Genomic DNA, 13,253 nt, shown 5'->3' with positions numbered 1-13,253 from the left:
CAACCATATAAGAGAAATGAAAGATGTCTTTCTTAGTAATAAGCACTGTATTATAAAAATTTTACACATTTTTGGGGTATTCTGAACTTGTTATCCCAAGATTTAACCTTTACTGACCCAGATGAAGGTAAGGTCTTTCTAGAGGTAACAATTTCAATTCTGATGTAGACTTGAGCCTCTAAAACCTAAACCTGAAAAAGACTGTCCATTTTGATGTAGTTTTAATCCTTTTATCTTATCCTTATAAAGACTGACTATTTTATTATAAACCTAAGCTTCCTATCTTATCCCTGTCATTAGGCTATCTATTTTGATGTATAGAAAATTAGGCAATTTGGCATTGCATCTTATTCCTGTAAAGACTGCTTATTTTGATGAAGATGTAAGCCTCCTATCAAATCCCTGTAAAAAGTGTCTATATATAGCATCCCATTTAATTCCTGTAATTGTAAAGGCTGTCTATAAGCCTCCTATCTAATTCCTGTAAAGTCTGCCTATTTTTATGAAGAAGCATCATATCTAATTCCTGTAAAGTCTGCCTATTTTTATGAAGAAGCCTCCTATCTAATTCCTGTAAAGTCTTTCTATTTTCGTGCAGACTTTGCCTCCAGCTATATTATCATTGTAAAAGCTGTCAATTTTGATATAACTAATAGGCTTAAATTTTTTTAAATCCTTGTCAGGGTAGACAAATCCTTTTTTGTAAACTTCTTGCAGCCTCCTATTCAATGTCAAGAAAATGAGAATGTAGATAATGGTTTTTATCTATATAGCAGTGATGCATCCCGATGTACCTTTACTTAAACGTAGACATAATTGAGCACCCACCCCACCTCCAATCCTTCATGTTTTCTACTGGCCACATAATTTGATATACATCCCTTTGACTGCCTAATTTTATCCTTCAGAAACTGCCTATAATTTGATTCATGAGATGTGAACTTAATCCTGATCCACTCCTTGTTCCATACAGGCCTTACACATGAACTGCTTTCTGTTGTTTTTTTCTGTGTTGGAAGCAGCATTCAATAAACAGATAATCTGACCCACCATAAATCACAGACAAATTAAGTTTCCTCTGAAGGTCTTTGTTTTCTGTACGTTCCTCTACAGTCGGTCTATCTAACACTGAGATCTAACAAACAGTCATTGTGGTCAACATCTCCACGACTCTATCTGATCCTAACCAATGTATGGCTCTCTCCTACCGAGGACATTGTGCAGTAGTAGATGAACTCCAATGATGCTCGTTTCTCATGGCTTCTTAATTTCATTAAGCATATCCTGTCACCAGAACATGTGTGGGAGGACAAGAAGCAGAGAGTTTGGGAAATCTTTAAGTTTTAATGGTCTTATATAATGACCACTGGGGCAAGAACATGTATTGAACTCACAAATGAATTCCTGAAATTTCTATGTTTTACAGTTATAACAAGAGAACAAGTGAATCTGTTCCCAGAGTTAGAACGTTTCTACAATTATTTTTCAATGGATTTATCCTTCTCCTCTACTTTAAATTAAATATTTAAATAAAGACAATAATCCTTGGAGGACATTTGTTTGTAGAAATGAGGACAGGTTTAATTGGGAGTCTGACTGAGTAGTGTTCTAGACAGACTTAATTCTCCACTGACATATCTCCAGCTGACTCCCAGGGGTATAAGTGTTTAAATCTCCACTGTTTATAGTTTTCAATTTCATCTAACCCTTCCAAAGAGATTGGATTTCAGCCCTATGTAATGGAGTCCCTTGAGAACTTCTGGATGAGTGAACTGAAACAAAACTGTTTGATTATGAGGATTTTTACAAGAATAGTTAGAATACCCCTCCCCCTTTCCCCTCGAACAGCTTGACCTTAGGATCTGTAAACAGAGGCCAATGACTTTCACAAAGATTTTGAAATTCAATTTCAATATCATTAACATGGTATTGCTTTATTTCACCCAGTATATTTTGATTTTTCGTAAAATTAGTGTAAAAATATTTTTTTAAACAGCAAACTGATCTGTTTTTGCCTTTTTTCTCAATCATCTCCTTCTAGAAGTTAAGGGGCATGGTCCTTTGTTTATTTAAACAATTTTAAATGTCCTTTAGCTAAAGATTTTATGCCAATTTGACCCTTACAGTGAGTGAAGTTGAAAATGTGTTAAGCTTTACATGGATAATAAACAGACAGACAGACAAAGGAAAGTCAAGTTTAGACCAAGGATTTAAGTTTATAGAACAAAATTCAGTCTGTTAAAGACAAGAAAATATGAAGTGTAATACTCTGTAAGAGTGTGGATCAGAGCTAGTGACAGATAGTGCCTGATTTTATTTTTGGGTATATGACCCACACCACATCTGATTTAAAACAGGCCGTGAAATACCCACTTCATTGCCAGAAATCAGTGTAAGATCTTAATGAACTCTGGATTTCTACAAATCTGATCTCTTTCCAATTACAGTATTTCTCCCTGCTTGACAGCGTTATAGATCTGAGGTCTGGGGATCCGGGATTGAGGGACAAGTCCTGAACTTTCTACAGACCTTCTTAGTTCAATGTTACTGCTATTAATATGGGAGTATATGAAATCATATTTTCTGTATCTAATGCTGCAGAATCTATAGTTAATATTATAAACAATAATTTCTCACCACAATATATCTGTAAAACCTTTTAAACTACAGTAGTCCTTCAAATATGAATAGAAAAAAAATAGTGGTATACTGCACATGATCTATAGAGAGAAGACTTTTTGCTTTCGGATAAAACTTTTCAAGATAACTATTGGAAAGCTCTTTTTATAACCTGAATGCTTAATCAATATTGCATTTTTTTAAAAAAAAATTTGATTGGGGGGGGGGGGTCTTACAGAAATCAAATACCCTAAGATTATACTGTCACAAATTATCAATTAAAATTTATTTTTCCCAGATGTCTTTTTACTTAAAGATGTTGAAGAGGTAAATATTAATCACTGTACATAAATTTCAGTAAAGGTCTATCAAACTGAGAAATGGACATTCTGCGTGAATCTGGCTCCTAGGAGATCAGATGTCACAGAGTTGTAGGAATTACAAAAGATACATGACATCCCTGTTAAAACATTCCTTCTCATTATCAGAATTACATTGATCCGTTCTCATCCCTGCCCTATAAATCCCCGTCTATATACAATGACCCTACCAGTGGACAACAAATTAAAACCAGTCCTCAGCCAATCTCCAGCAATCCACTCAATTATCCCAGACCTACAGTGAAATCAGCCACCAGGTCAACAGGATCGCTGTGATGTCCAATCTTCTGCCTGTAATTGTGTACAAGACTTCTCCGATCTCTGATTTTTGTAGGGGGGCGAGGACATTCCTTGAGAGCGGGGCTAGCTGCTGATGGAGAAATTCCCGGGGTCAGAGCTGCTGATGGAGAAATCCCAGGGATCAGGGATGTGTTAAGGAGTTAATCTGAAATCAATCAGCCCTAAGCCCCCTTCATGGCTTCCCTAATGCTTGGTCTTCTGTAATACATCAGGCTTTCCTCACTGTATTAAGACATTTTATTTTCTTCAGAGCTGACCATTCACCAGAGTCATCAGTTTATTTAATAACAGATGAACACTGGCTAAAAGAGCAATGACCAAAGCAAGGTCGTCTAGCTACATATTTACATCTTTTGAAAACTTGTTTCAGCTAGCTCAAAAAAAGATTTACAATAACCAGTTCAAAAGAAGAATTGTTAGCGAGTTGCACAATCAATTTTAAACAAAAGAACCCAAATTTTCACTTCTTAGTTTTTACAGTGGAAGACCAAAAATCCCTGACTAACTTAAATTCACTTTTCTTAATGCATTAGTAAATCTCAAAATATCTCAATAATAATATAGAATCCTATGGTATCACAGTTATTTTCTCAGCCCTATGAATTCAAAATTTATACTAGTAAAAGGGTTTGACTGCACTGAGAAATTTTATATACAATCTGGAACATCTGCATGCATGCTTCCAAAACTTTCTTTGTCAGTTAACATTGTATAATTATTTGTGATTTTTATGTACCTATTGTTTTTTGTGCCTATGAGTTAACATTGTATTATTATTTGTGATTTTTATGTAGCTGTTGTTTTATGTTGCCGTGACTTGGCAGTTTCACCATCCCAGTATACCACACATGTCTATGTGTACTAAATGGCATTGTTCTATGACAAAACACTGAAATTCTCGTCCCGTCTTCTTCATCTTTCATCATTACCGTCACTCAAACCTATAGTACCTAACTCTCAAACAGTGCCAGAAAGCAAAGGGAATAGTACAGATAGTAGAGGAATTCCATGCCACGAATTCTAAAAGTTACCGTGCCCAGAACGTACTTAACATTACTGAGAGAGCTGATGGTTCCTCAGTTACACAACTGATTAACATGCTCCTGTATAGTTTATACGCCCTAAAACAACCACACCCCCAACTCTATCACAGGGACTGACATCAAAGGTACACCAAGGGAGGAAAAACACCCTCTTCCTCAATTAACGCTACTAATCAAATTAAAAAAATTCACTGATGGAGTAAAATCCATCAGATTTGTAGAATACTTACAACATGTACAGCTCTTTAAACTTTCAATCCAACAGCTAGGATTATCTTTTGGTGGGATACAGATTTTATTGAGGATTTTCCCCATTAGGTCCAATATAGATTTTAGTTTCTGATGGGTTAATTAGTTTAGTGACAAACCAGCAAACAGCTACCAAACCTCCTTAAGTTCACAACATGACAGCTAGGCCTTAAAATTCCCAACAGACAGACAGTCCTCAAGCATCAGATTAATCTAACAAAATTGTTTTAAAAATTCAGCGCAAAAATATGTCAATTTTTTACCCCGTATAAATGTTCCTATCACACTATAGAAGATAAAAAGACTATGTTACGTTTGTAATAACCTACCTCCTCTTGTTGTAGACTTCGGGCTTTGCTTGTACTGTTCCCCTGAAATCACAAAATGTTGGTTATACATAGCTGTATAATGATAGAAATATACCTAATGACTAAATGTATGAGGCGCTTTTTTGGTATTTACTGGCAAAAAGTGATATCACCTATTTGAATAGGTAATATCACTTATTCGAACAGGTGATATCACCTATTCGAATTGGTGATATCACCTATTCATTTTCAAAAGGTGATATCACCTATTCGAAAAGGTGATATCACTTTTTCGAATAGGTGATATCACTTTTTGGCAGTAAATACCAAACCGGCACCACATATAAATGATTTTAAATATTTTGTGTTGTGTCAGGTCCTACTTTGTAATGTTTATCTGTATGTACATAGGTAGATATAATTTACCTGTTCTGTCCATCCCTCAGTACAGGTGTCCTGACAGGTAGAGTCAGGTCCTACTTTATAGTGCTCACATCCCCACTGACACTGAAAAACAATAGAGAAGTATGAGAACAAGGACAAGGTGCTGATGGCTTAATCATTCCGGGCTTATTAATGTACTATTATATGTTTGCATTATGACCAACTATTAAAATATCCTTTGAAGAAAAGGGGACTGAAGTGTGTGTGTGTGTGTGGGGGGGGGGGGGGGGTAGGGGATTGAAGGCATTCATAAATTTGACCCAACCCTGCCTTCACAGTTGAACACTGAACAAACAAATTTTAAGACAAACACTCACTTGAGATTTTTGTTCATCTGAGCTAATAATGATATAATAAAAATATTTTACAATTATGAATGTTCCTTGTGGTGAGCTGAATCATATTTCTGCATTCTATGAAATGTATCAATGAAAGAATATTATTAAAAAAAAAATTCCTTTAGTAATTAGGTATTATTAAGGTAACATGACCACTTCCTTCTCCAAAATAACAACCACACAACACAGAATAACAACCATACAACACCTTATATTACCCTGTAATTGATTTATCGCCTCCAGGATAATTTTACAGATCTGAAATCTAATATTCATTGTGAAGGATGTGATTTTCTCCATGTAAATTATCAAGACAACATGGATTTTACCATTAAGTTCACTGGTCTCAAGATTCTCTCATGCAATATAACAATACCACTTGTCATTCAGTAATAGAAAGGAGGTGATTAATTTCTTTTATGTGCAATATGATAAATTATTTCACTGAAATGCATTCCCTTAAATAATGCATTGATTAAGAGTTGCTAAAGATTTCAAAAAATGCTTGCCCAGAGAAATATTTTCATCTTTTTTATCATTACAAACACTGCTTAGACTGTTATACAATATTTATATGTGCTGTAAATTGTATTTCTTAAAAATAACCACACAAAAAATAACAAGAGGCCCATGGGCCTTATAGGTCACCTGAGCATTATTCAACAACTTTCCAGTGATTGAATTTGATCCATGTTTTAAGCCAGATGCTATAGCATTTACAATTTGGCCATCATAACTATACACTTAGCAGTTCCTTAGTTTGGTTTCTTTATACCCATAGGCAGGGTGGGGGAGCATTTCAACTAATCAGTAATATTCAGCAATAATCAGTCCACCACACATGAACCTTGACTCTTAAGCTATCACATTGCACTATTTTTGGAAAGGCATTTTTTTCAAAAATATTTGATTAATACCAAGGAACACATTTCAAACAATTCATTCATTTTCAGTATATAAGTACACTACCCCCAACCACCCCCCCCCCCCTCTATGGTACAACTGACCCTGGGCCTTGAAATTTACAATTCTTGAAGATTAGGGAATCATAACTATATAGGTAGTTCATCTGCTTAAAACCTAGGACCAAAGAAGAAAATATTCAAAGATTTAATGTTTTTTCACTTCACATGTATAATCAATACAGCCCCGCCCTAACACCAGAATCCTTGACCTGGGGTCATAAAATTCACAATTTTGGTAGAGGCACTCTTGTTCATCATAATTTAGTTTATATAAAACCTAGGAGCAGAGAAGAAGATTTTCAAAGAATATATATATATAATCACAACCCCGCCCTAAAACCAGAACCCCTAACCCTGGGGCCATAAAATTCACAATTTAGGTAGAGGCACTCTTGCTCACCATAACTATGTACTTAGTTAGTTTATTTAATACCCAGGAGTAAAGAAGAAGATTTTCAAAGAATTCATGTATTTTCACTATATAATCAATAGAGACCCGCCCTGACACCAGAACCCCTGACCCTGGGGCCATAAAATTCACAAATTTGTTAGAGGCACTCTTGCTCATCATAACTATGTACTTAGTTAATTTATCTAATATTCAAGAAAGAAGATTTTCAAAGAAATAATGCATTTTCACTATATACTTATTTAGCCCCGCCCTAGCACATGACCCCAGGGCCATGAATTTCACAATTTTGGTAAAGGACTCAATGCTGATTACAATCATGCAAACAGTTTGACTTTGATGTCCAGGAGTAAAGAAGAAGATTTTTAAAGATTGCATTAATTTTAGTGGTTTTGGCCCCACAGGCCCCAAAATTATTCTCAATTTTTGTTCCCCTTCACCCATAGATGCTTTGTGCCAAATTTGGTTGAAATTGGTTCAGTGGTTGCAGAGAAGAAAAAATGTTCAAAAGTTTCTAGCATGAACACCACAATAAAATGCAATAGGTCACCTGAGTGACTCAGGTGACCTAAAAATAAAGTTTGTCCTTTTCCTGCCATACGATACAAGGAAGCAATTAGCAGCATATTCCAAAAATTTCCTATCAATTTATGTTTTACAGTATTTGTAGAAAAATTCTCTTGACACATTTGGGACTAAAAAAAATATTGTGAAATCACTAATTTTCGTGGGGGTTTAATTTTTGTTGTTTTCAAGGTATGAAGAGACCCACGAATTCATGTCCACACCAAAATACTTAAATGTTACATACATTACTCAACAATTTTTCATTGATGAATTCAAATCCCCACGAACCAAGAGTTTTAACTCAAACCATGTAAATTTGACCCACAAAAATATGTGATTTTACAGTATGCCAAACAAAGAAGTCTAATAAAATATCTTAATCAATTATTTAGCTACCATTTATTGTCTGATTCAATGTAAACATTTCTAACGTCCATTTTGTTGGGTCTTTGACAAAAATTATTCAATTGAGAACAAAATTTAAATTAGAACATAAAAAGCAATTCTAGCATGAACACCACAATAAAATGCTTTAATCAACTTATTACCCTCCCCCCAGACCCCAAAACAAAACAGTCATCAGCTGGTCATTAAACTTGAAAGAATAAACTTGAGGGTAAAATTATTAATTTATTAAAATGTTTGTCTTTAGTGGGAGAAACTTGGGAAAAAAATTGGTGTGAGAACAGAGTTGTAGTATATATAAGCCATGTTTTACTCTGATAATAAATCAAAACAATTTGGTCTGCACCTAATCCACGAGGGACAAATTATCCCAGCAGGAGTTATGACCCTTTATCTTAACATCTCGCTGACCAAAAACAAAGAGATGGCCGACAGCTAAATAAATAGAGCTGTCCACTGATCAGCCTCAGCACTTTATCCTTGGAGGCATGTTGTCAAAACACAGATACAGATATAGAACTGATTTATCTCTTTGATATCATCACTAATACACACAGCGGCATCATGGGAAAAGTTATCAGAGAGATCTTTTGATTGGATAAGAGAGAAATCAAGAGGCCATGAGAAATGGGTGACAATCCCTTTACACACAGTTAATGTTTATATAAAATACAAACAAGACAAGGACAGAGACAGGAAAAGATTGTAAACAATGACTTCCTGTAGGTTTACTGGTTTAAGAAACACATCAGAGATTAATAACCGTAGTAAGAAATTCTCAGAAAGTGTTAAAAAAAAGTCTCCTACACATGGCACTTTGTAATAAGATCCCTACATAAAACATCAAAAGTAACACTATTAAATAGAACATTAATGCTCACAAAAGTTGTATTTCTATATTGAAATTAGTCTCAAGGAAAAAATAAAAACCCCAAGTTTCTATGCAGTTGTAAAATTGGAGGTTTTAATTTTGAATGAAAGGAGGCCTTTAACCATGTTAACCACACAATGACCGGTGTGGACCATTACTATCTGAGTGGGAGTTCCCATGTACGTCTGAAATTCCCAGAGATCTGGTTAATCTAACAGGAATCTGGAATTTGTCAACACCATCACCAACACATTTGTCAGAGCGGGTAATTTCCCACTTATTTACTTAGTTTAACATTTATTATCCAATTACTTGTGCCCAGACTGTAGAAAGCTAGCAATATACAGTACCATTATAACTCAGGGGTCAGAAATACCAGCCTATTAAACAAAACAATTACACTACAACCAATACATAGTTAACTGGGGAATGGTATTCTGATATTAATAATTCTTCTAAAGGTATTCTGTATTAGACTTTTAAAACAAATTTTGAGTATGAAAATTATTTAAGTATTTTACCACTAAAATTCAGAAAATACTTGTCAAATTCCGTACTACTAATCACCGTCTACCAGTTGAGCTGGGAAGATGGACTGGTATACCATTAAATGAAAGATTATGCACACTCTGTGATGCAAAACATGTTGCCGAGAATTTCATTTTATACTTGAATGTAATGCACTGTCAAAAATCAGGAAAAAGTATATTAATGAGTACTACTCTACTAGACCTAATATTTTGAAATTTTCTCAACTGATGACAAAACAAGATGCTATGTTACTTAAAAAACTTTGTATGTTTATATCAAAAATTTACGATTTAGTCTGTCCTCCATAATTTGTTCCCCTTATTTATTTCATTATTACACTTATCAATATTTATATATATATATATATATATATTTTTTTTCATTTTCTTTTCCATTTTTTTCCCATCTCATTTTCTGATTTTGTATATCATATACCTATACCTCTGACCTGATTATATATATATACATGTTGTAAATATTTATCTTTGTCCTCATGTACCATGTATTTAAAATGGTGTTGAGTGAATAAATGAACTTGAACTTGAACTTGAACTTGGAAAGAGAGGGGAATTGGGGTTAGGTTTGTGATAACTACAGGGGAAAGGTCCCGGGTATGTGAGAGGTCCTGTGATATGGGGGAGAAGTTCTATGATATGGGGATGAGGTACTATGGTATGGGAGGGGGGGGAGTACTGTGATATGGGGGAGAGGCCCTGTGATTTGGGGGTGAAGGCCTTTACATGATATGGTCTTTAGTGTGATAAGAAATCCTGTGGTGATATGGAGGGAGAAATCCTGTGGTATTAAGGACGCTCTAAACACTGCACACTAAAGAGCTCTATTTATTGGGTAGTTTTATGCAGTTAGAGTGATCTGCCCATACATGTAAGATTGAAGAAATTGCAATTTTCTGTTAATTACATAATCTATAATAGATTAAAGTATTTTTAGCATTATATAAGACATTCAAATAATTATTTTCATTAATTTTCCCAATGTAATAGTAAACAACAGTGATTTCTGCTCACACATACTGTAAATCACGTTTTATTCGTGAGAACTTTATTTTTGGTGCAATTACGTGAGAAGGTATGCTCGCGAAAATTTCATTATCGCGATAAAAGAATTCCTTTAGATTATATTGAGAAATGACCACATAAGTGATCTACAGTAGTCCATTGTCTTTGAAAATTTTTCCTGCGCAAATAAGCCAGGTACCCTATGTTATAAATGACGGAAAAAGTCTCAATATGCATATCTTTATAAGATATATTTATATAGAGTCCAAAAAACAGTTTCTGTTAGTGTTTAGAGCTTCCTTAATGGAGTTCTCCCGTGGCATGGATGGTGAGGCCCTGTGACATGGGGGTGAGATTCTGTGGTAAAGGGTGAAGGTTCTATGATTTGGGGTTGAGGTTCTGTGATGGGGGGTTGGGGGGAAGGTTCTGTGATATGGGAGGGGGAGTGAGGTCCTCTGGTAGAGGGCGAGGTTCTGTGATATGGGGGGTGAAGTTCTGTGATAGGGGTAAGATTCTGTGGTATGGGGGAGAGGCCCTGTGAAATTGGGGGTGAGGTCCTTTGATATGGAGGGGGTTCTGTGATATGGGAGAGAAATCCTGTGATATGGGGGAGAAGTCCTGTGATATGGGGGAGAAGTCCTGTGATATGGGGGAGAAATCCTGTGATAGGGGAGAGAAATCCTGTGATATGGGGGAGAAATCCTGTGATATGGGGGAGAAATCCTGTGATATGGGGGAGATTAGTCCTATGGTATGGATCTGATCTCTGTGTACAAGAAATGGTCATGTTTCCAATTTGTTCGCAATTCATCCCAGAAATTCATTGTCTTATTCCAGAGTTGGATTAAAAATATTTCCAAATTTCTCATTTTTCTTCCAGCTTCGTTCCTACTAATTTCATCTGCAGTAGAAAGAAAGAACTTAATTTATCCAAACACTCAGCCTGCATCAGAAGCCGTGTAATCCCCTCTGATGTACAGTTTATCTGATCTACCTCTTGTCTCACTATCTCTGTTTTGGTAAATAGGGTTAATCCAGGCTTATAGAAACATCTCTCCTCATGGGGATTATTGAAATGTTATTTAACCAAGATATCAACACATAACAAGGCTGATGAAACGGGGTCTCAAATTATTTTAATTGTTCTTCTACCCTAGAACTCCGTCTAATGTTTTTTCAATTTATGGTATACAGGTATTTCTTCAAGGAAATTTCTCACTGCTTTGTTTCATGAATACTTTAAAATCACATATTTTGGAGGAGTGAAATTTTCGTGGTTTGAGGAAAATATATTGATTCATGGGGATTATATTTAATTGTTCAGTAGTAAAAAAAATTAGTGAATTGACCATATTTAAAAAGCACTCCCGGGGACAACACTATATAGTCTGCTTTAATTCAATTAATATTAACCATGTTTCTATTTAAATATTCTACGTAAACGACAGCGCAGAAAAGCAGCACTATTAACCCCCCCCCCCCTCTCAATTTTAGTCTTGGATGACATTATTTTACGGAGACGGAGGGGAGAGGTGAATGGAATACAAATAAATAAATGTGTCTTTTGTGTAGATAATTATTACATCATTGTGTCCACAAATAAAAAAGACAAGCATCGTAGTGATACGAGTCTTCGCCACCCACCTGCTTCACTTTGCACGCATGGTTACAATACAAATCATTTACTTCCGGACCAGAAATTATCTGAAAATACGAAAAGGAATTTTTTTTCAATTTTCTGAAATTTTAAAAATATTTTCAAATTACAATGAAAAATGAATGGATAAATAATATATAATGAATATGATGGATGACAGATAATAATAAGATTGATTTAAAGCATTATGTCCACAATGATGTAGCCGGAAATGCTTATAGGAAAGGTGCTAGCTCTCTACATATAGCATATAGTATAATACATATGGCGAAATTGAAGAAATCTTTGTTCCCTTTCATAAATTCTTATTTGCCCTTCTCCCTCCTCTGACAAACAGACGATTTGAATTTAAGAAACAAAGTCAGGAAAATGAAGGTGGCTATAAAGTAGTAGGCCTAAAATATAAACGTGCGTCACTTAGATTCCCTTTCTATAAATAAAGACGCCTTTCAACTGGACAAAAATCTCCATATCTAATTACGTTAATACTTTTTAATTGAGTAAATATTCGGCTGGATGGGTGTGGAATTGTGTATATTAAATTTTTATCTCGTAGTATAATAATTGTATGATCAAACTAAGGGGTAGAACATAAATAGAAAAAGGTTTCTGAGAGAGAGAGAGAGAAGCGGACGTAGCAATCATCACAGAAATGAGATAAACTTGTGACTTTTGAGCTTTTGCGATGATATTTTTTCCCTCTAACATCTGCATCTTAACAGAAAGTTTTATGAAATTTGTCTTCAGCGAAAATGAAGCCCAGGAAGAGAGTCAGACGACACCTATCAAATTAAACACGCTCTGGCATCGACCATATGGTTAGGCTCTCAAGTAACTTTTCCCTCTTTTTGTTTAATTAAAAGTAGACTTTTTAAACGCTCACAGTTATTCGTTTCCCTTTTTTTCCAAAAAGAAAATGATTAATTTTTCGATTAATCCAAAAACAACAACAACGAAAACAAACAAACAAAGAATCACACGATTTTGAAATTTTAGAAATTAATGTAAACAATTCTAGGATTTTTCACGGTGAACTTGAATCTATGCGTCTGTTTTATTTTATTTTGGATGTAATTATAAGCCTCTTACAGGAATTGGGGTACACATTTGTTTGCATTTAAGATAAAACGAATTTCTGTATTTGATTA

General features: G+C 34.9%; 1 protein-coding gene across 1 annotated transcript in view; it reads right to left on the bottom strand.

Moving 5' to 3' along the window:
* The window catches only part of LOC134271722 (proto-oncogene tyrosine-protein kinase ROS-like), a 70,381-nt gene that overhangs the window by 55,181 nt on the left and 1,947 nt on the right, over window positions 1–13,253 (bottom strand). The window contains 3 exon segments of the mRNA XM_062753933.1: window positions 4,921–4,962; window positions 5,326–5,406; window positions 12,093–12,152. Coding sequence (XP_062609917.1) covers window positions 4,921–4,962; window positions 5,326–5,406; window positions 12,093–12,152 — 183 coding nt within the window.

Source organism: Saccostrea cucullata, unplaced genomic scaffold (genome assembly GCF_032062105.1).
Source record: "Saccostrea cucullata isolate Sc308-1 unplaced genomic scaffold, CSIRO_AGI_Scuc_v1 ctg533, whole genome shotgun sequence".
Lineage (NCBI taxonomy): Eukaryota > Metazoa > Mollusca > Bivalvia > Ostreida > Ostreidae > Saccostrea > Saccostrea cuccullata.
The sequence above is the reverse complement of the archived record's forward strand: the minus strand, read 5'-3'. Positions and strand labels throughout refer to the sequence as shown.